The sequence below is a fragment of the Xenia sp. Carnegie-2017 genome, unplaced genomic scaffold (genome assembly GCF_021976095.1).
Source record: "Xenia sp. Carnegie-2017 unplaced genomic scaffold, XeniaSp_v1 HiC_scaffold_22, whole genome shotgun sequence".
Taxonomy (NCBI): Eukaryota; Metazoa; Cnidaria; class Anthozoa; order Malacalcyonacea; family Xeniidae; genus Xenia; species Xenia sp. Carnegie-2017.
Window position 1 is genome coordinate 6,630,280 of NW_025813485.1, and position 23,285 is coordinate 6,653,564.

A 23,285-nucleotide genomic window follows, 5' to 3' on the forward strand; every position below is an offset into this window, starting at 1 on the left:
ATGACGTATGTATGTTTTGTCTTCAATTCCTATATCAACATCTAAATTATTGACAGGAGATCTTTTTTTATTTTGATTTAGTCGTTTCAATAATTATATTGGTATTTGGTCATAGTTACATCATTCAAAATATATTGGTAAAACAGCATACAAGTGTATAAAGTATACGTAAAAAATAAGTAAAAAATTGTTCATTTTATAAGTTTCCATATCCATCTCTTATCATTTGCAGCAACTCGATGCTTTCACCAAGCTTTTGATCGAGGAGTTTGCTTGAACCGACTGCAACTGACAGTTCCTGCAGCATTTAATAAGAAAGGTCAAAAGTTCAGCAGTTGATTGCGTACAAATTACAAGACTATGATAGAAATCTTTTGGAGAAGAAGTTATAGCTTTCACCAAATATGACGATCAAACTATTTTGGAAAAAGCAAGCCAAAGTAGCTAAAAGGTAAAATGATAATTTCTAAGATTTCTAATGAATTTTTAACGCAATCATTAAGAATTCTGTCGGTGGAAATTTAATATCAATGATAATTTCGTACGTTTACCCATTTAAGAAATGCCACGTGATCTACCAACATGCACAGTTGAGTTGCTTAGACGTTGCAAAAAAACACAACTCGTTAATTTTTTCCGGTTTACCGCTAATTTTGGATTTGCTTGCCATGCTTGCTTTTATGAAAGGTAAGTCCCACAGGACTTATGTATATAAAAAATAAATCTTTACAACTTATTATTCTAAATTCCCATGCCAGAACTGGTTCGCAAAGCTCGTGCCTCATGCACAAAATTCAAAACTGTATTTTTGACGAGAGCTGTCAACGAAATGTTCAGGCATTGGAATAGTAAAACATTGACTCTCGAATTTGCATCAAGCAAAACTGCTGCCACCAAAGCCTGATTGATCATCTTGATTGTTCGCAAGCCCAAGCATTTTCTCTAAAGTAGCTCTGATTTCTTTTACAGCCGCAGCATTCCTTTCGTGATTCTTCCACAGATGTGCCACATCTTGTTTTACTGCGTCCAAGTCTGACATTTTTTCTTTGCCATATCTAAAACAAACAACGCTCTCAAAATCAAGCTTACAAATGGTAGTTTCGCCACGCAATTATATTATCAGAAAGAGTAAAAATAAAACTTCGAGGATCTTTCTTCGTATGCTGTAAAATTTAAGACAAAAGGTAAACGATTCTCATCAATAAATTCCAGCGTAAAACATCGCGATTGGGCTATACCTGCGACCGAAACGGTTTTGCACAAGATCTACCATTTCCTTTACGTCATCGCGCATCTCTTCCACGGATTTGCGATCATTTATATCACTGCTATTTACATCGGGCTGAATCGTGACCACCTCGGGACTGCAAGTATTCCGAATATAATCGTAATAGCGTCTTCTTCTCTTGTTGCTCAAGGAGCGCTCAAGTGTAATAATCGTCTTGGCGCGCTGCATTATTGAATTGGCAACGGCGTTTCCATATACTCTGGTAAAGGTGTCCGAAAGCATTGCAATCAAGACATTGACAAGTACTATGGCCATGATAATAATGAACGTTCCGCACAAGAAACGTGCCATGTGCTCATCAGAGCGTTCTAAATCTTCGTAACCATAATCCATGACAACAACCATAGAGAACATGTTAAACAACATCTCATCAAGCTTGTTGTATCCATTCACTTTGCCTCCTGTTGCGTCACTTCCGAAAGTGATCCAAAAAGAGGCTGCATACGGAATGAAGATTAGCAAAAAGAGCAGTGCCCACTTTAAGATGTCCATTATGATATGACCAAATATGGCAACAAAAGCACCAGGTCCTTCAAACGGTCTCGCTGACTTCATGATACGAATCCAAAGAATAAGAAGCAGTGCGCATGCAAAACGGGCGTAAACACGATACGAAGAGTCGCTTTTAATGATAATAAATGCCAACTGAGATGAGATAGTTGCAAGAATAAGCGTTAAAGCAACCCAATCGTAGTAGAACCAGTAATCAGAGCTTGCCAGAATCGGAGGATTCTCCACCGCCTTGATCTCAGCCTCCAGGTAAGTTCTTTCTTGAGGCCAACGTGGATGGCAGTATTGAAGATCACGGCTGAGATCGTCCACCCGCCATTGACGCCATTCAGAATTTTCTTTTTGAACTTTTAAGGTCCCTTTAAAAAGACGTGGTTTGTCAAGTCAAACTCTTACTATAGAATATTAGGAGATACATGACTGTGATTATTGTTTAATTTTGCAGAAAAAATTTCTAATGAGGAAAAACTGTTTTCTAAAGCATGCAATATCATTATGTGAAATATATATGAACGTTAATTATCGATAAATACAAATAATATGGAAGCCATTCGTGCACACCTGAAACTTGCTGCACAATCTCATATATTGTCAATACTGCAATAAGAACGGCAATAATCCAACGCCATACTTTCTCAGGCAGAGGTAAATAAGCGTCTTTATCCTTGGTAGGAATTGTGACCGCCAAGACTGTCCACAATGTAGCGTAGAGCAAGTTGAGAAGAAGAGCACCAATTCCACCGAGCTTACCAAATACACGCCATTTTACAGAAATAAGACGACGAATGACAGGATGCATTATTATGTCGAGGCGATTGCTTTTAGTCGCCACTTCCAGCGGCGTAAGAGCCGGTGATGAAGTGTCATTCAATCTAGCACCTAAAAGGCATTCATTTAGTCCTCCATCATAAAAACTTTCCCAAAGATAACGTCACTCTTTGCAAGGCTCTAACAATAAACCTCGATCATTGCTAAAGGCTATGTTGTACTTTTAGCATAACTTCAGTTACCACAATTAGCCTAACTTCAGTGACTACAGTTAACATAACTTCAGTGACAACAGTTAACATAACTTCAGTGACTGCAGTTAACATAACTTCAGTGACTGCAGTTAACATAACTTCAGTGACTGCAGTTAACATAACTTCAGTGACTGCAGTTAACATAACTTCAGTGACTACAGTTAACATAACTTCAGTGACTACAGTTAACATAACTTCAGTGACTGCAGTTAACATAACTTCAGTGACTACAGTTAACATAACTTCAGTGACTGCAGTTAACATAACTTCAGTGACTGCAGTTAACATAACTTCAGTGACTGCAGTTAACATAACTTCAGTGACTACAGTTAACATAACTTCAGTGACTACAGTTAACATAACTTCAGTAACCACAATTAGCGTAACTCCTGCAACCACACATGGCGTGATGTTCAATTTAGCCCAATTAACACGTCTTTACTTGCATTTATTCTTGTGTATGTGATCAACTTGCATAAAAACTGACAGGTTTATATAACGAAGCGACGAAAATAAGCACGGTGATACAATATGGTGAAGTGAGAAATGACGAATCGTTCATATCAAAATATTTCAACAATTCAAAAAGTAAGCATGCAAACATCAGTGTTGAGAAGATAGTTCATAAAATTTGAAAGATATTTAAGACAGTAACAAACTTTGTATGATGGACACTTTGAAAATGCAGCAGCTGTTTATTCAAAACAAATATTCGTCACAATAAAATAATCAAATATGCTTATACCTCCAAATAACAACTATGAATAAATACTCCACTAAGGGCAAGTTTTATATGAAATTTTGAATTTACTTACAGATTCATCCAAAATTCAACAATGCAAAACCAATCAATAGGTATGAAGACGAAGCAGGTGATGAAAGTCATAGTCAAAAAGAGTTTTTTTGTATAAATTACTAACATACCTTCCAAATGGTCGAGAAAAAAATATTCTCGTCTGCTGATGTGATCGATGGAGTGCAGTTGTCCAAGTGCCTCCATTGCAACCTGTGGAGCTTTTTCGATCAACAGTGATAAAGCTGAATTGCCTGTACTGTCGTATACGCCTGCCGGCGCACCTTCCTCTAAGAGCAGTTTGGCTGCCTTCGTTCGATTCATTTCGGCTGCAAGCTATACAAAATAATCAATTGCTGTTCAATTATTTTTGACACTTTAAAAATACTTGTCAACACAGTTTTTCCATTTTCAAATGTTTACGATAGTCGGCCGTATAACTTCAAGCCTATATCGATAGCGAGGAAAAGATTTTTTATATTTTGGTGATTTACTTGTTCCACTGACGGGGCAAGCCCGCAGGTTTAATTGTGCTATGTAAATATTTCTACATTCATTCTCTTTTAAAAAAGAAGCTCTGTATGGTTGGAGAAGAACTTTAAATGTTCTATTAGTATTGCCTTTTGCTACAAGCATATGTCAAATCAATTGTTGAAACATTTGTCAAATCAATTGATTATTAAGAAACTTCTCGAGGATCTTTGGTCGTTACCCGGGAGTCATTTCTTGAGAGTCCAAAGATTCTGTACATGGTGCTTTTAAGGGTCTTACCTACCTGTCTATTTTTTAATACATCATAAATACATAAGGTTTAACTTATCATGTGTTCCCCATATCAGCTCGGCTTTTAACCAACTTTACAATGCTTATCGTGTTGTTGCAAATACCTGTAGTGGAGTTCTGTTTTTTGAGTCTTTTGAAATAATGTCTGCATCATAGGCTAAAAGCATTTTCAGCGATCGACAAGCTCCATTTTTTGCAGCGTAGTGTATTGGCGTCTGCAGTTCATTGAAAGTGGCAATATTTATGTTCGCATTGTTGTTGATAAGAAACTCGACCATTTCTGGATAGTCCACAGCAGCAGCAACATGAAGAGGGGCTCGGCCAAAACTATCTTGAATATCAATACGCGCACCTCAAAATAAGAAATTACGTCATTTGAAGCAGATGACGATTCTTTTTTGTGGCACGCCAGCAAAATTGCTGATCGGCATTTACCAGACAATGCATGCCTTCAATGTTCATGATACAGAGTAAATCTATACATTCTTCACAAGCAATTTTCATTCTTCAGAAAGTCGTCATTACATTTACTTTCCGAATAACCAGTGTCTCCAAAAGGCTTTTTTGAGGGGGGGAAAGAAAACATTAATTGCTCTTATATAATCATAGCCCTATTTTTTCACTGTACAAATACAGACTACAGACTACAGTCTTGAATGTATTATATGAGGAAGCGACCCCCTTTGGCTGCTGCGATGTTAAAAATGTAACAATTATCAAAGGAAGTTAAGGAGGTACATATAATTTTTAACTAAACTGCAGTTTTCTCTACTTCAAGCGAAGGTCAAAATAGTTCTTTTATCAAGAACTTGAGTTGTACAAAAATCTTTGATCATAGTTTCTCTATCTTACGCTGGCGTAAGTGCCATTGGGACAATTGGGAAAGCTGAAGAAATGTTATTCTACTCAGTGCTTATAGAAGACGGAGGTTACGGTGTATTGTTTAATAAGGAATTGCGCTTGTCATATGCAAATATCTGCTGGAGATTCATCACAGCAAATCTTTTTCCCAAGCTCTTGCTCTCAATGAGCGAAAAATATTTTTTAGATATATGATGTTTTCATAATTCAGGACTGCCATCATAGATATTGTTCAATAAAATCAGTAAAAGCAAGTGATAAAGACTTGAGCTTCGAGACAAATTAATAAAAACAAAGATAATATACACAGTTCCACACGACCACGAATATTGCTGAAATCAGGCTGAACTCACCATTCTGAAAAAGAAACACAGCAACATCTGTTTGCCATGATCTGGCTACTTCATGTAAAATGGTTTGTCCATTTACATCTGTTGTATTAACGTCAGCCCCAGAATCCAATAAAGACTTAACAAATTGAAAATCAAATGTATCGCCCATCGCACGCGACGACGCCAGTGTAGAAAGATAATGCAGTAGAGCGGCGTTACGCACAATTTGTGGTTGAGTAGAAGTTAAAGCCAAAGAACTATCTACATGACCTTCTAACATTCCTTGCAAAGGCTCGTTTGCTTTCATGGCACCATCTACATTACAAATGTTATCACCATATGAGATTAAAAAGATCACAATATGATACATAATATATTTGATTTTCTGTTATTTCATTCTAAGTCCATTGAGTTTCTAAAAATGATTAATTATGCCTTGTCGAATTTTTTCACTAAAAATTGAATAAACATAAAAAAATAATTACATCAAGGAATTGCACCACCATAACATGAAGTGCGACCACCAGTTCATTTGCTCATGCATGTTATACAGATGAATAAATGCATAAAACTTATTCGTTTTCTGACATATTAATACAGTCAAAACAACATCAATTAACGTCAACATCAATAATGAGATTTCTAAATCATAGAAGATAGCAGCTGCACTCAACAAATAATTACATCAAGGATTGCACCACCTTAACACGAAGTGCGATCACCAGTTCATTTGCTCATGCATGTTATACAGATGCAATAAATGCACAAAACTCATTCGTTTTCTGACAGATTAATACAGTCAAAACAACATCAATTAACGTCAACATCAATAATGAGATTTCTAAATCATAGAAGATAACAGCTGCAGTCAAAAAGAAACGGGCCATCGATAAAAATTAATAGCAAGACATAAGTAAAGTTGGCAACTGGGTTGATATATATGAACGACACGGGTTGCATGGGTTTATAGGTTTTTTCCCAACTCTTTGCCAAAGAATTATTACATCTATTAAAGGCGACTTTACATATATGTGACTTGGAGATTGAAGTGACGAAAAGTCAAAACTAGATTCAATTGATTGTTGGCTATTTTCTGTTCATTTACGTACACACATCGCGTCATACGAAAAATGCAAGAACTTGAACAGGTCATACCTGGCACATCCTTCAGAAGCATTTCCTCAAAAGCTTTCACCTTGCCGATTTTACTACGCCTCTTTCCTCCTTCATTGTCTGAATTTGCCATGTTTGATGTTATAATTCTACAGTAGAATGCATGAAATAGAGATCGAGGGAAAATCAATGATAGAACACATTTTCAAACACTTTGCATTTTGCAAAGATTCATAGGGAAGCGAACATGCTTCTGCATAGTCTTTCGTTTATTGTGAAAAACTTGAGCGCAGTTTGGCAATTGAAACCTGCCATTCACGTATAATATGCTATTTTACAATTATAATCTACTTTTCTCTGAATATTTTGCAAAACTTTATTATTGTATACTTTTATTTAATAGCATACGCCAGCATTCTTAATTCAACCTTTTTCATGAAGATAATCAAAGATTGTAGTAAATTTTATGGCGTGTAATTGGGGGCTGCGACAATCACTAAAGCATCTTTTTCTAGCATGTCAAAAAATCATAGTTTCGATGAGAAATTTTACTCGATGCAACCTTATAATTGATAAAATCAGACTGCCGGTGCGTTTATAAAGAGACATTAGCATAAATATTTTTAATAAAATTTCATCACAAATAAGGAATTTCCGGGTGCATGACGACATTCTGAAAAGCGCATCTTGAAGAGATTTTTTAACATTTTCATCATTTAGATGGCAGGATTACATCTAAACTAGTCAATGAATTTGTAGGTGATAGAGACACCGACAGCCAAACATATACCACAGTACATGAGCCTTCATTGATTACAAAATCCACATCATTATTATTCAAAATGAAGTGAGTTACAAACTTGAAACCACTTTAATCTCAGGGAGCTTGAGTCTCTACAAGCCTAAAGTAAGTGTGCTTGGAGAACTTAACGCCACAGAAGCTGTGTTCCTATCTAAATGCACACATCCACCATTATTTGACGATTTGGCTTTGTTGTCCAAATTAATTGTGGTAAATTCAGTCGTCGATTGAGATCGAGAAGCATTTTTCCGCACAAAAGCACTTTAAATCATATACATCTCAACGATTTTTTGACAGTGATTTGAACAGGTCAAATGCTGTGATTGATACTAACATCAGCAAACTGAAAGGTGACCTCGGTAAAAATGACTTGCGTCATTGTAAACAAATTAAATAACATAGTCATACAACTGAAAATATATAGTGAAATCGATAAGAAATTTCTACTCCACTTACCACTTTCAAGATAATTTGGTATTCAGCGAAATTTTGGGCTTTTTCAACGTTTCTTTGTTAAATGAGATAAATTTCAAAGTGATTACAATTCTGCATCGCTTAAATGACAATTGTCTCAACTAAATAATCTTATTAGAAATTCATAGATTAATTTGAATAACAAATTCTTTGTTCACTACGTGTTGGCCGGGACACGTAGTAGCGATAACGTGATAGAAAAGACGTAGCTCACTTTTCACACGACATCGGTGTGAAGATCATGTGACGTAGTAAGAGACATCAAGTGGCATTTAAGACATAATAGATCTTTCCTATCACGTTGCATTTTCTACTTTATTTCAAATGTCTGCAAAATGGAGAAAATAATTATTTGCCAACGATTTCTCACATAAAACTTTGCTTTTACCTTAAAAGAGCACTAGTCGTGACGGAAGTTGAACGCAACTTTAATTTGAGTTGCAATTGCACTTTATATAGCAATTTTGTCGAAAGGAAGCATTGACATATTCCTCCTTAAAATTATACTAACCCCAAAAAAGAACTACTCTCCTCATAAAATATACAAGCCATCGAATCAACGCCACTTTCCATTTCCAAGCAATGTTTATATTATAATATTATAACATTATTCGAAATCAATCATATCATCAAAATATTAATTTACGATAATATCAATTGTGTATTTGAACATAATCATTTTCATGGGCATAAGAAGATTGATAATTAGGAGGGGGGCTAATATTGATATGCATTATATCCATTTTCGGACTTATTTATACAATTTATATATTTTGCTTCATTTTCTTTATACACATGTTTTTCATAAGAGCTTTTTTCAAATGACCTTTAAATTTATCTATTCAAACAGATAAAAATACAATTTGTGCTCGAAGTGACACGACACAAAAGCCTAACAGTTAAATAACAGTTCCTGAAAAAGATAAGAAGGATAAAAGTAAAGGTTTGCAGGTTGCAGGGGAGGATTTTAAAAGGCACAATTTGCCCTCTGACCCTTAAGAAACGCTCACGCCTTCGGTGTTCAAATGTATGCTAAACCTATGAAAACAGTTCACAATAATTTCACCTTCCTAGTATTTACTTTAGCATATCAATGACGTCATCCATTCGTGTTTACAAAATACAACATGTGTGTGATTCTTGTTCATTTTCAAACTTTGCGAGTTTTTTTTTAATTTTTTTTTGTGTCCAAGATAGAAGCCTTGAAGTGGAGAAACAACTTAGGAATCGAAGGGATAGTAGAAAAACTACGTCAGCCATACAACATATATTCTTCAAGTTTACTAAGAAATTGATTGATTTCATTTGATAAGAACTATTTCATGAATTAAATATTTCTGAAAAGGATGTCCAAAAAACTTTAAAAAGTAGATACACCTTCTCCTATGGAAAAGAAAAGAAAGAAGCTCACACATGGTATTCTTCATAAATTTCTGATTGTTTTAGTGTCATAACTAAAATAGTTTTGGTCCTTCCTGCAACCTGTACATATACAAATACATGCTCTTTAATTTTTAATGAAATAAGTTATCACAGATCGCTTAGAATTATGGGGGATCTAACGCTATTCATGTGGACGAAGATCAACTACGATAAAGAGATGGAAGCGTAAGTAACTACAACAAACAATGAGTCCAAAATTGTCTCTTCACCTTGGTCACTATCATGCAGAAAACTGTAAACTATAGAAAGGGAACTATATAAAGAGGAAACGTTTGAATGCCCTTCCATAGAATAAATGCAATGTAAGTCCTCTTTAAAAATGCATAACTTTATAGACAATATGCTATAAAGCATCAAAAACTGACAACGTTTGCTAAAGGTAATGTGTACGTATATTCATTGAAAAACGTAAAATAACAACAATAAAAAAGATTCTCGCAGTAAATATTATATTTAATCGACATTGACAGCAAGATTAGAATTATGAATAAAAAATTGGAATGTAATGCACTAAACAAAAACATTATGTATGTATATTATAACCAACTAGAGAAATGCTCAAATTTTCTATTTTACTTTTTAGGAACACTTACAGCAGCCAGCCTAATGTTGTCCAAGTGACATCTTAAGTAATTCATTTGAGTAAATTATGCTTCATTCTTCACTCATTTAAAGTACATGCATTTTGATGTTCTAAAGCTACCATATTCAACTGAATTTCATTTCAACCAGTTATTTAAGGACGCTAAAAAATGCTTTTGTGTAGGTATCATGGGAGCCAAAGAGAAAGAAAATGCGTTTCAAGAACTAGAATTAAGTCTTAGAAATATGGGATGTTAAATGACATGCGAATTTTCAATAAAATCACCAAAACAGGAGACAAAGTTTGGAGTGCATCAACAATGTTGTTGACCAATGCCTCATATATCCTCATTAGAGAATCCACAGCGATATTTCCCAGTTGGCGTCATATTATGTCAGTGCAAATAACTGACTGCTGCCTCTATAGAAGTGTCGGCTTGTATTGCATGGACCGAGTCAATCGAGAATTTTTGAACAAGGGAAAATCAGTTTGCAAGCATTGATTCGCAGATTAATTGATTTTTATTCACACGCATTTTGTGCATCAATCGTGGATTATATCTTCCCACAATGTATGTACATTAATCGTTTTCAGAAAATACCAAATTTCAGGAAAATATGTGTATTCATATGTTCATTGAACAATGATACGTTAAATATCTATTAACAATCATTAGTGTGAAAATTTGTAAACTGTTAATCAGCATTTCCTCTCGGCGGTCTATAAAATGTTTGCGTAGGTCGGTGCTTCCGTCGTTCAGTTTCACTTCCATGTATCTTTGCTATAAATCAGTTGGTAAACGGTTGGTATTTCTTACGCGATTTCAACCATGCAAAATAAATAAAACTCACCTTGTTGTGTTTGCCTCGAATCCTTCCTGGGCTCGACTGTTTCGCTTTTCTGCAAAGGAGGGTATGATTCTTCGTTGAGTTCACTTCCTTCAGATTGTAAAGGTCCTCCATCGGTGGATAACATTTCCTGTAATTGTGGTAAAATAAAATAAGAAAAAGAAAATATATTTTACTGTAAAACATGCGATCACTACAGGCAATATATAAAAAAAGCTCGACATCTTTGGAGACGGTAACCAAGTGCTAGAACCTAGATGAGATAATGTTTGAAAGCTGGACATTTTCGTAAACTGTAATCAAGTGCTAAAGGTTTATGAAGCGTTCGTTGAAAACTACACAAAGCTCAACTTACCAATGGCAAAAGATTTGACCAACTAAGACTATCCTGGACGCCAGTGTCAACGAAAACTATGACACAACTTTTTCGACGAGGTTCCACTTTAATCACCCTCGCAAGGTAGTACTATGTAAGAAACTCTTCAGGTTAACATGATGATCAGAAACAGAGGTCATCAAAGGCAAAGGCAAAAGTTTGCAAAAAAGGCAATGTCTTTCAAAAATTTCATTCTCATTTCCGAAATATCATAATACAATTGTCGGACTTGAAAAACGAAATCACCTTCCCATATCCATTACATGATTCTTTAAAATAATTGTTTACTTTACAAATCCGAGCATGCAATATCGCAGGCAGCGGTAACAACAAACTTGGGTGAAAAGTTACATATACCTGGCCGTGTTCGGCATAAATTGCCATACAATCTTCGCCTTCTGTCCACCAATGCTAAAAATACACAGACGTAATCACTTTCGATGCAGCAGAAAAAATAAAGCACGCCAGAAGCAATTTGAAATTCATCAAAGAATATATACCAATGTATGTAAAACGTATTTTTCATTTGAAAAGAAATATGGGCATATTACAATAAGGCAACATTACCTTGTTATTTGAAACAGTAATTTTACTGTCATAACGAGGTTGCCCACTACTGCTTTGTTTACAGACATGCTGTTTTGTCTTCTTTGACTGATCTCCACCAATCTTTCTCCAGTTTCCTTCTGTGAACGATCTTCACTTTTTGATTTGCAGATTTCAACCCTTCCCGTCTCTTCAGCTTCGGAATCAAAAGAACGTTGTTTACCATTCGAATTCTTAGATTGATTTTTTGTAGCAAATTGATCATACTTCCGCGAACTTATATTTTTCGAATATTCCAAATTTTTATTCATATTCATATCTTTGATATCCATATCATGACATCTGTTCTTAGAATTTATTTCTCGTTTGCCATCGGGATTTAATAATTGTGGATACTTTTTCTTTTCATAATTCGCTTTCAAGTCACATTTGCTTTCTTTATGTTGCTCTTTATGTGAGCCCCCGTTACCTTTGGCATTCGTGACAGCGGGTTCGCGTTCGCTGGGTCGGTATTTACCTATATGATCAGAATTTATGGTCAGTACGAGGTTTAATAAAGCACAATAAAATGAAGAAATATGTACTTACAGTGATTTCTTGAGCTCAGTCCATCAGTTATTGACGAATTTCGATTCCTGTCATTTACTTTACAGGAGCGAGCTTTTGAGCGATTATCACTTTCATTAAAATTATGTTCAATATTTGATCGCCTGGGATTTTTCTCCTTGCTTCTGTAATTATCATTTTGGCGAGATTTGTTTCGCTTTTCAGTACTATCACCGACTATAACGGCTTGCTCTTGGCGATTTCCCAACGCTGCAAGATTGTTATGTTTGTTACAATCAACATTACGTTGAGTTTCATTTTTTCTGCTTTCAGACTTATAGGTGCCGCTATTTTCTGTCTTCCCGTCAGCAGTTTCCGATACACAATCTATATCAAAAATTTACGATAAAACCCGTTCAGAAAATTAAGAGGGCCAAGAGCCATCTTACATGTGTTTGAAAAGTGTACGAACGAACAGATGAAAGAACAGAATCTTTCAAAAACCGAGCAGCAATAGAATTTAACATAAAAAAAAACAAACTACGTAAAAAAAAGAAATACTCGTCACGGCAGCTCGTGGCCACTTTTTACGTTTTTATCACATCCGACGTCATATTGAGAGTCTTAAATGACAAGGGTAAAATGCAACATATTTCTATGTAACACATTGCAGAATTAATATCTTGATGCAACTAAAAGACGAAATGCCAATGAAAAACAAGAGACAATTTCACGTTTGTTTGAATCCTTAAGTAAACTGTAAAATAGTAGCTGCTGTCCACAAACGCATCCACAAATTCTTTAAAGAAGGAATGTGACTTTTCCTTAAGTTTTGAGACATTGTAAAAGAAAATTATCAACATTGCACGCACTTTTTGGGGGAAGCTTGGTTTCTAAGAAATCCCAAAGAGTTCCTTCCGAAGGTCTTGATATGTGCTGTTCATCACTGAATTTTTCATGGTGTCTCTCTGTTCATGGATACGAAACAAGATGAAAATAAAATCAAAACAGCTGTAACTACAATAATTCTTATCTTGAATAGAACCTTTGCTTCGCACTTCTTTCTTTTTAGAATTGAAATTCTCTTGGACTTTCTAACGAAAAATAGTTGATCGAAAATAAAAAGAAAAAACATGATTTCCACACAAGAAAAAGCAACAAGGCTGTTTCTAACTTCAAGTGTAAAGAGATAAAAACTGCTGCGGTAATGCACTCAATAATAGCACTATGAAAACCTTTTGCATACGACAAATAAGCTGGATTTGTTTAAAGTTACAAACTAATTTCTACATAAACAAACCACGCATGCTCCATGATATATTAATATGAACAAAGTGAAACGTTGTCACAAACCAACCTGCCCATCTTTCTTTTGAAACAGAGTGTTCCTACTTTTACTTTGAGGTTCAACAGATGTTTTTTGCCCATGGCGACCTTCATTGGCTTGCCATTCGATGTTATCATGATCAATTCTACCGCTAGAGCTTGGGTGCTTAGAAGCGTCAAAAGGGCGAAATTAGTCGTTAGGCGAGAAAAAAACATTGGACAAAAATTTGACATTTAAATTATCCCTACCAGCAAAAATTTTCATTGGTGTTTTTTCTTCTGTGGAAACAATTTTTAGTTTGGTCAAATTTTTCCATGTTCATGGCGGTTTAAAGTGGGCAAAACAGCCTTTTTGATGGACCTTGTCCGTCGTCAGGTAAGTTTGAAACGAGTTATTCTTGTGACGTCATTCAAGGGACTCCTCAATACAGAATACATACCCCCCTTACCTTGCATGACGTCAGAATGTGACTCAACCAAGACTTGCCACGACAGACAAGGTCAATTGAAAGCCAACAATAAATCCCAGTTATAAGAGGACCATTTCATCGAATTGAAAAATTTCAAGCGCGCCTTGTTTTATTGACGCCAAAAAAATTTTTGCCGATAGGGGTACTTTAATATAATGTCAAATATGATCAAATATTCAAAGAAAACAGTAAACACGTGACTTACAGCACAGCTCGATCCTTCACTGCTGTTCTTCAAGTTTGTGCTACCACTTGTGGTAGGTTTAGATACTTTATTGTGGTCTGAAGCACTCTGAATTCGTTGGTCTCTACTTTCCTTAAAAGCCTTGTTCTCAGTTTTGCCATCATCTTCATCAACCTCCGTTTCTTTGGAGGCAATATTTTCGCGAGCACTGGCTGTTAAACGACAATATCATACAATCATTACTTTACACACAGTAGATTCCAATAGTAACTTTCACTAGAAACTCAATAGTAAACAGGCCTGCTCTGATACACGCCAAGCTCTAATTAAAAGTCGTCCTCTAGTTTTTTGGACAATACGACAAATTACAAAAAATCCAGCGCTTTAGTAGTACACTTTTATGATTTTCATCAAGGACGAGACTGCCATCATTGAAACATTTGCTTATAATTTTCTCGTGAAGCCTTGCAAGCCAAATATTTAGTGGAAGACTTAAGTTGTTAATTGGCATTTTGTTTAGGTAGAACCTGCAATAAAACTACCAAGGGCTCTTTTCAAAAAACATGGAATATGACCATTTTCGACAAACTCAACATATAGTGTCATAACAGAGCTATATAAAGAAAGTGTGTTACCAATCAAGCCGTTCGAGCAACAAAGCCTTGCATGACTAAAATTTGGCCGAAAATCACCAGTTTGAACATAAACCAATTTGTTTGGACATAAGTTTCTTGCTTGCATAATTTGGAAAACTACCTCTTATTCCTTTGACGTTAAATAAATTATCATTTAACAATTATGATTGATGACATGCTACCTACCTTTCCATACTATTTTACTCGTTGACATCCCATTTGTCTTAGGATCAAAACGCGTGAACAATGGGGGGCCTTCGTCACGAGGAAGACCCTGAACTCTCTGTTGGCTTGCACTCTGCAAAGGAATTAGTTTTTAATTCGATGTGAAAAAACATCGATAATAATCGAACAATCAATATATTCCAATGATGATAATAATGCAAAAAAAAACATGGCCTAAAAAAGATGGGTAAATTTTGCAATTCATCTGTTGAGCGTTAATGTAATAACTTCGAAGATAATATAATTACACACTCATAAATGCACTTTACTTGTAATGAAAAGGTTGTTCTGGCAGAAACAGCTTTTCACAATAGCAGAATGTATTGCATTTAACAAATGTACATGTAAAAGGACCTTTCTTACATTTAGTCAAACAGCTGAAATTTTGGTTAAAGAGAGTAAGCAAACGTTGGCCATTAGCAAGGACAGGGAGATAAATTTTTATAAATATCCACTGTTATAAAGTTTCTTTGTGGTAAACGGACCGCTCCTAATGTTAAAATTTTATCGTGGCCACGACTACAAAAAATATCGACACAAAGCTGAAACAACTCCAAGCTTGCTATAAGGTGTTTTCATTCAAGTATAGATTTTCTATCGTATTATTTAGGAACAGGAGAATTTCCGAAACCACTAGGGATGTCGTCACCAAAACGTATAGATTTTCTATGCGACTATTTGTGTACTGGAGAATTTCCGAAATCACTAAAGACGTCGTCGCCAAAAGGTGAGCCAGGCAATTATGAAAATCTTTTGTTTGTATTATATCAAATTCTCAAAACATTTGAATTGGACTACGTATAATTCATAGACTCGACTGTCACAAAGGAAGAGCTCACAATTTTAGGACGCTCAAAAAACAGTTACCTTATTAGCTTCCCATTTCAAAACAAGGTGTTCAACTCTTCCACCAAGAATATCGACGTGACAAGACTCCAACAGCATAAAGCCACATATCAAGGGAATGACGCCTTTCAAACGTATCTTAGTACCAGGTAGAGTTGACAGGCTAAAGCGTAAAAATATCATCATAGCTTTTACTTTTTCAACGCACACAATTCAAAATGTTCTCAAATAAAGCTGCTCTGTGGATTGTTTTTAAAAATGATGACCGTTACCAATAAATGGGTCTGCACATTGTACTTCACACATCGCAATTGGTGGTTGCCTTGAAACTTCCGAAATGGTATTGTTCACTTTACAGAATACATATTACAACTTATGTAATCTGATTGACTTGTTGACTTTACCCATATTCTAAATCTACTCTATATCTTCTAAATGTCTCCTGCGAGATACAAAAAGATTTCCTGTTTGCCATATATATTTTTTACCACAGGTAAACCACAACATGCAAATTACTGAATCTCACAAGTCCAGCTAAACTAATCAGATACACAGTGAAAGATAGTGGTGGCAAGCATTAATATGAAAAACTGTGAAGATTATGCATGGTAGCAGAGATAGATGTGAAATATTGAGAATATTTTCCATCCTGTAATCATACCTTAACATTGAACACATTAAACTACGACCAGACGAAATCATGATATCCTACGACGTGACATCACTCTTCACATCCATACCACTAGACATCGCCAAACAAATTACAAACGAACTACTCACAAACGACAAAACTTGGCAAGCTACAACACAACTAGACAAAAATGAGATCCTAGACTTACTCAACCTTTGCCTCTCCACTGAATTCACCTTCCAAAACACATACTACAGACAAATTTCAGGCACACCAATGGGATCACCACTATCCACATTCCTCGCAGAAGCTGTCATGCAACACCTCGAAACACAATCAGTCACAAACAACACAAACATCAGACTATGGAAAAGATATGTCGACGACATCTTTGCCATAGTCAAGAAAGACAAAACTGAACAAATCCTATACACCATAAACAATACCACAAAGAACATTACCTTTACTAAAGACGAAGAACACGACAAACAACTTACCTTCCTCGACATCCTACTAACCAGAACAGATGATGGTACACTAAACACACAAGTATACCGCAAAACCACCCACACAGACCAAATACTCAATTTCAACAGCAATCATCCAACACAACACAAAATAAGCTGCATTCGAACACTTTTCAACAGGATAAACACTCATTGTAATACGGAAGAAGCCAAAAAAACAGAACGCAACTACTTATACTCCACATTTATTAAAAACAATTACCCTAGAAACTTCATAAACAAAACTATATACAAAATACAAAACAAAACACAAACCGACAAAAGCAACAAAAAACCGGACGAAACAGTAAAATCGTCACATTACCATACATAAACGGAACATCAGAAATGACTGCCAGACTTCTTCGACCATTTACTATTAACGTCGCCCACAAACCTACACAAAACTCAAATCATGTTTCACCAAACATAAAGACAAAACAACAATTCATGATACAACTGACGCGATCTACATGATACCATGTAAAGACTGTTCAAAGCAATACATAGGACAAACATCTAAGAAAATTGAAACAAGACTCACAGAACACAAAAACGCCATAAAACGACGAGATCCGAACTCACTACCGGCAGAACATACCCACGGAAACAACCACACATTTGATTGGACAGAAACTAAAGTACTCGGACGCGCACAGACTAAACACGCACGCGAATTTAAAGAAGCTTGGTACAGTAAAGACAACGACACAATAAACAGACATATCGACATACCCATCATATACTCACAACTAAAGGAACAGGACATAAAAACTACAAACAACACCAAAACTAAAACACTACACTCTAATATTATTAACACCAATCATATTCACAATACACCAAAACCCATGGCAACGCATTTCACCCCATCCAATCACATTAATCCACCCACTCATCCAATTAGACGCTCTAAACGTCTCCAAGCTAAAAAGCACGTGTAAATAAATATTTTTCATTCTGATGAAGGCTCGAAGCAACGAGTCGAAAGCTCAATAAAAAATCTTTAAAATCCGGAGAAACTTTTATCTTTTATGTACCTTAACTTTTGTATATGTGAATGTTCCAGAGCAAAACATGTTGTGTGACCATCAGTGAGTTGTAGTTTTAGCAATCGTGGTGCTATTGATGATTCTTCATTAGCTTTTGGAGCAGAGATATTTCGAATTTTCTGTATTTGTAAGACAAAGGGTCCTTCCACCTAGATATTTAAATACCATTTCTTTTAAACTTTCAAAGGCTAACAGCCCATATCCAAGGAAGTACTGTTCATCATAAGTGGGCATCATCATAGTGCGACATCATACATTTGCAACAATGTAAAACATGATTTTGACGAGAAGAAGGCAAAATCACATGAAGGTATAATCAAATCAATTGATGAAATAAGGATGGCGAGTCTCATTGCCAACTTGTTTTAACAATATCGCACACATGTAATACTTAATAGCGTAAGCATTACCGATTGAACTTGTCCACGTTTCACATACTCAGAAAGTCTTTTAGTACCAATCTCCTTTAGGTTGCACTAGGATTTTCAAACGTTGTACGACACAGTTATAGCAAAATAAATGCATGTCTGGCTTTTTGATGAAATTCAAACACTTTTCTAATCTTTCTCCCAGTCTGACACCAAGTATACTTACATTGATGGCCAACTTGCAAACGTTTTCAACGGAATGCTCTCGTTTCGATAGTTCGAGTTGCTGCAAGAATTCGTTTATTGCATCCAGGCTTAGATTCCTAGCAAATAGACATCGTGAGATTTTAAAATAAATCAAACACTTTTCGCAGGAACTCAATTACACCAACAAGCTCGACTTACCAGCCTCTACTTTTAAGTTTTTCATCAAAATGTTTAATTTTAACTGTCTTGTCCGCCATGTTGCATTGAGCAAAAAACATCCTTCAGAGGTAGGCGCATCCGGAAAATATTTCCGAAGATAAATTTCATCGACAGCGGAGTGTTCAAAGTGTTGCATCCATTGACTCATTGTCACAAAAAATGAAGACACAAAACTGCTGATCATTAGTCAAAGAACCGTAAACGCACTCGAATACAACAATACTTACATATATATTGCAGCTACTGCGACGATAATTTGGTCATGTGAAAGAAATTTTGTACATGATTTGGAAATGCTTTATATACGCTTAGGTACGTAATAAATTGTACGGCTGTCTCAATAATTCTTTTGAATCCGAAAAGTATATCGTTTAATCGCAAAATTGCTCAAGAAGAGAAGTTACTTCTAGATTGAATCATGAAAATATTGCAAGGCAAAAAAAATTATTATCTAAAATGAATAAAAATTTTATAACATAAGGGTTGAAAGCAAAGTTCAATTTAGACGATACAAATTGCTTGGCTTATTAAATGTTCTCATTGTAGGAACTATTATAAAAAAGTAGATAATCCCTTTCTTCCATGAAGCCCATGGATGCTTTCGTTCATGATGAGAGAGTTAAATTGTATAAGGAGGCTCTCGTTCTTCACGAGAAAGTTATTAGAAAGCTACATTGTAAAAGGTTATAAGTTAAAAAACGTATAAACATGCTTAGAGTTTAAATTATAAGAAAAAAGGAGTTGTTTGAAATTTTGCATTATACTAGGATGTTCTAGTTTCTTTTATGCGAAGAACTCTTGTAAACAGAAAGATAAATTCGAAAGCAAAAAACCCCATTTTCGGTCCATGCATCCCAATACCTTCTTAAGCGTAAGGCACTAGAACGCTGCATGTTAACGTTTCGGTAGGAGATTTCGGTCCCTCCACGCTATTCTACTTGGGGATGCAAATACGTAGCAAGCTTCCGCCCATCAGACGCCGAGATCGCCTGCGATGGGCAATGCTCGGTGTACGCAGGGAGAGTGCGGTCGCCACCGAAGTGTGGGCCCCTAAGCCACAGCATACCTAATCGCACCCAGCTTCCACTGCTAGTTGACATCTACTATATGAAGTTTTCAGTTATTATATATATACACAAATTCAAAGACTTACAAAAGTTGTGGTATAATTGTCATTACTGCGCATGCCCAGATGATTTCTTTGATAATTTGCGACTAAGTGAGCTAATTGCCATGAAAGTAGTGCAAGTGCATCTAGTTAGTCGTTGCCATAACAATGAACAATTAGTGGAGTGGATTGCGCATGCTCGAGCATTAGTTCATTTACAGGTACGAAAATTTCCATTATTGTATGTGCTCATGGCCGATTTAATCATATCAGGCAAAAGGGACGTCCACCTACTGACCCCACGCTTTACTCAGTTCTAATATTTCTCGGCGCATTGGTGAACGAGGATGAACGAAACATCCTCTGATGAATATGACGGCGAAGATTACACAACGAAAGATGACAACCATGTCACAACGTGGATTTATTGGCATGTACAGACTTCTTCTGGAGAACAATCTGGAAACTGTATTTCCGAACATTGTAATTTCACTGTGGGTCTATCTTAGTCTCATGATCTCGAACTGTTCTGGAGAGTTGTCCTTTTCCAAACTGAAGCTAATCTAGAATCAGCTCCTATCATGTATGACGCAGAAGCGAGTAAACAGCCTGTTCTACTTAGCATTGAAAATTATCTGCTTCGCAACATTGACATGTCGTCCATAATGAAAGAGTTTGCTGTAAAGAAATCCCTCAAACACAACGTTACAAAGCAAAATTTTAGTGAAAGATATGTTACATTACTTACACGTACATTTTACATACATGTCAAGCGAGCATGTATCGCTGCATCAGAGCATGTATACTGAATCTTATGAACGTTTAGCAGGTTGATTAGGTTTAATTTGTCTTTATAATCAATTTCCTATAACTGTTGTTATTGATTTAAGCTAGGTTGGATGACAATTCAAATATTCAAATTATGTACATGTGTTCTTGTTTTAACATACACATACTTTTGCACATCGTGTATGTGGGTTTTTTTCGTTTCATTCACTTACAGTTTTACATTTTCTTTTAGAGGAAAAAGAAAATCAGATAATATGGTTTTCGTTTGTTTCTGTTGTTCTTTAAACTTGTTTTTTATCAAGTTCAATTAAGAAGAAGATCATGGTTCGTGTTTATTTCCATGTTTCTGACGTTTCTTACGCTTGTTTCTTATACTTTTCTTTTAGAAGCAAAAATAAATTAGAATACACTTGCATATTTGTTCTCGTTCGTTTGTTTTTGTAGTATCTCGTTAAAAAGGTATATAATATTTCAATCCAGCTTGTGTTTGCATTGTATTATCTTTAATGTCTACTTTATTTCTTATCTTTTTTTCTTATTTGGTGTATAATAATTAATATATATGTCATGTTTTTGCATTTAAATTTTTTGTGTCTCACTTGTGCTGTTTTTTCTATTTTTTGAAGGTCTCCTTTGTACTTACAATATGTTAAAATGGAGTCTATTAAATCAACTAAACCAAAGTATTTCTGACTCTATTTATTTAATTGCTATATTTGTGTGCACTTACTAATACCACTATCTATGTCTATTTTTGTCTGCCTTTGTATTTATTTTTTGTTTAGTTTATTTCATCTTCTGCCGTATTAAGTTCCTTTGAAATCGATTGTTTTCTGCAGATTATAATGCATATATGAGAATTGCCCCCCCCCAATCATCTCTGGCTAAGCCATTACATAGCTGAAAATTTTTCTTGACAGCCTATATTATTTTGGATTAGAAAAAGCAGCAGCAATATATGCAAGATTACCCCCCACAAACAAATATCGTTCAGCAAATAGGTGAATTCAAATAGAAGCCGTTTTATATATACATTGTGTGATTAGTGCATGTCCCCAAATAAGTGTCATTACATAAATTATTTCATTGCTCCTAAACTGCAGTTTGTATGTACGTTGAATTTAATAAATATTCACAATATTTCGAAATTTTACACTACGCAAAACATTCAAAATCAAAACAACCAATTTGGCCTAATTCGACAATTACAACAAGAATGACTTATGGCGTTTAATGAACAGTTGTAATTTTTACGCTTGGAACTTCTTCCTCCTCTTAGGGGATGCTCACACGAGCCCGGTAACCGGGATTCAGCAAGGCGTGAAATGATTTTGAGTCATTAAAAGGAGTAAAAACTTCAAGCGCAAAACTTACAACCTTTTCTTAAGCGTCATAAGTCATTTTAGTCGTAATTTTTAAATCAGACTAAATTATTTGTTTTATTTTAAAGGTTTTGTGAATTTGCAAAGTCAGTACATTGAGAAATTTCTCAAATGAGTTTTTTTGTTTTGAAGTACTTAATCTTTGCCATTTTCCAAAATGATTTAAAGCTTCGCTGAATCCCAGCTACCGGGCTTATGAGAACAGCCCCTTAATGCCTCGAAATCATTTCATGCCTCACTCAATCGCGTTTAGCCGGGATAATGTCAGCAGCCCCTGAGAAAATCTGTGTTGTGAGCTACTTAAATCACATATCTTCATTGAAAGCAAAAAATCTTTCTGCTTCTGGGAATTCAACGTAAATTTTAACTACAAAATATGCACAATAATGCACTAGGGGAATTAGCATAGTGATCAGGCATCGTGATTTCGCCATTAAGGTGATCTGTTTTATACACCGAATGTAAAATTGACGCAATTACAAATCATTTTTGACTGGATATCATGTATAATTGCGACACACCCAAGAAATGACCAATAAGAACACAACACGTGTATGCAACTGGTGCCATACATAAAATGAACTCAGAATGAGAACATGTTCTTTGACTATGTACAGCAGTAGAAGTACGAAGAATGGTTAGAAGAATTGAAAACCAAATCTTTCAAATATCTCCTTGAGTTATTTTCATACCAAGTTCAGGTAGATATGTGCTTTGTTGTTAGTTTTAATAAGTTTTCTTTATGCTTTTCTAATAATTGTTCTATGGTGAATCTAAATGAATATATTCTGATCACCAAATAACATCAATGAAGGCTTGAAGCAGCAAACAGATGTTGTTGCTTTATATCCACGATGCTTGACTCATTTAGTAAAAGCAAGGGGTCGTTGTTCTCGGTGATTACTGAAGTGGCTTTTGTTGACCAATCCCTTGTGGCTGAGCTGCACACACAACAGAACAATTTATGCTGAAAAATTTACATTCTATATCTTTGAAAGAAATTCTACTTCCCTTGAA

At 35.4% G+C, this 23,285-nt stretch overlaps 2 protein-coding genes across 2 annotated transcripts; both read right to left on the bottom strand.

The window, feature by feature from the left end:
* Window positions 1-46: 46 nt before the first annotated feature.
* LOC124446279 (transient receptor potential cation channel subfamily V member 3-like) lies at window positions 47-8,104 on the bottom strand. Its single transcript, XM_046997115.1, has 8 exons — window positions 7,961-8,104; window positions 6,745-6,851; window positions 5,611-5,904; window positions 4,501-4,748; window positions 3,745-3,949; window positions 2,360-2,677; window positions 1,239-2,157; window positions 47-1,055 (listed from the first exon to the last, which is right to left on the bottom strand). The coding sequence occupies exons 2-8, from the start codon at window positions 6,833-6,835 to the stop codon at window positions 875-877; spliced, it is 2,256 nt and encodes a 751-aa protein (XP_046853071.1). The 5' UTR covers window positions 6,836-6,851; window positions 7,961-8,104; the 3' UTR covers window positions 47-874.
* Window positions 8,105-10,506: 2,402 nt separating this feature from the next.
* LOC124447023 (tudor domain-containing protein 3-like) lies at window positions 10,507-19,027 on the bottom strand. Its single transcript, XM_046997921.1, has 16 exons — window positions 18,969-19,027; window positions 18,790-18,886; window positions 18,606-18,671; window positions 18,184-18,344; window positions 16,028-16,169; window positions 15,122-15,233; window positions 14,322-14,512; window positions 13,678-13,812; window positions 13,366-13,414; window positions 13,193-13,288; window positions 12,363-12,707; window positions 11,796-12,291; window positions 11,586-11,639; window positions 11,208-11,318; window positions 10,856-10,982; window positions 10,507-10,785 (listed from the first exon to the last, which is right to left on the bottom strand). Exons 1-14 carry the CDS (start codon window positions 19,025-19,027, stop codon window positions 11,300-11,302), a joined length of 2,022 nt encoding a protein of 673 aa, XP_046853877.1. The 3' UTR covers window positions 10,507-10,785; window positions 10,856-10,982; window positions 11,208-11,299.
* Between the last annotated feature and the right edge of the window lie 4,258 nt (window positions 19,028-23,285).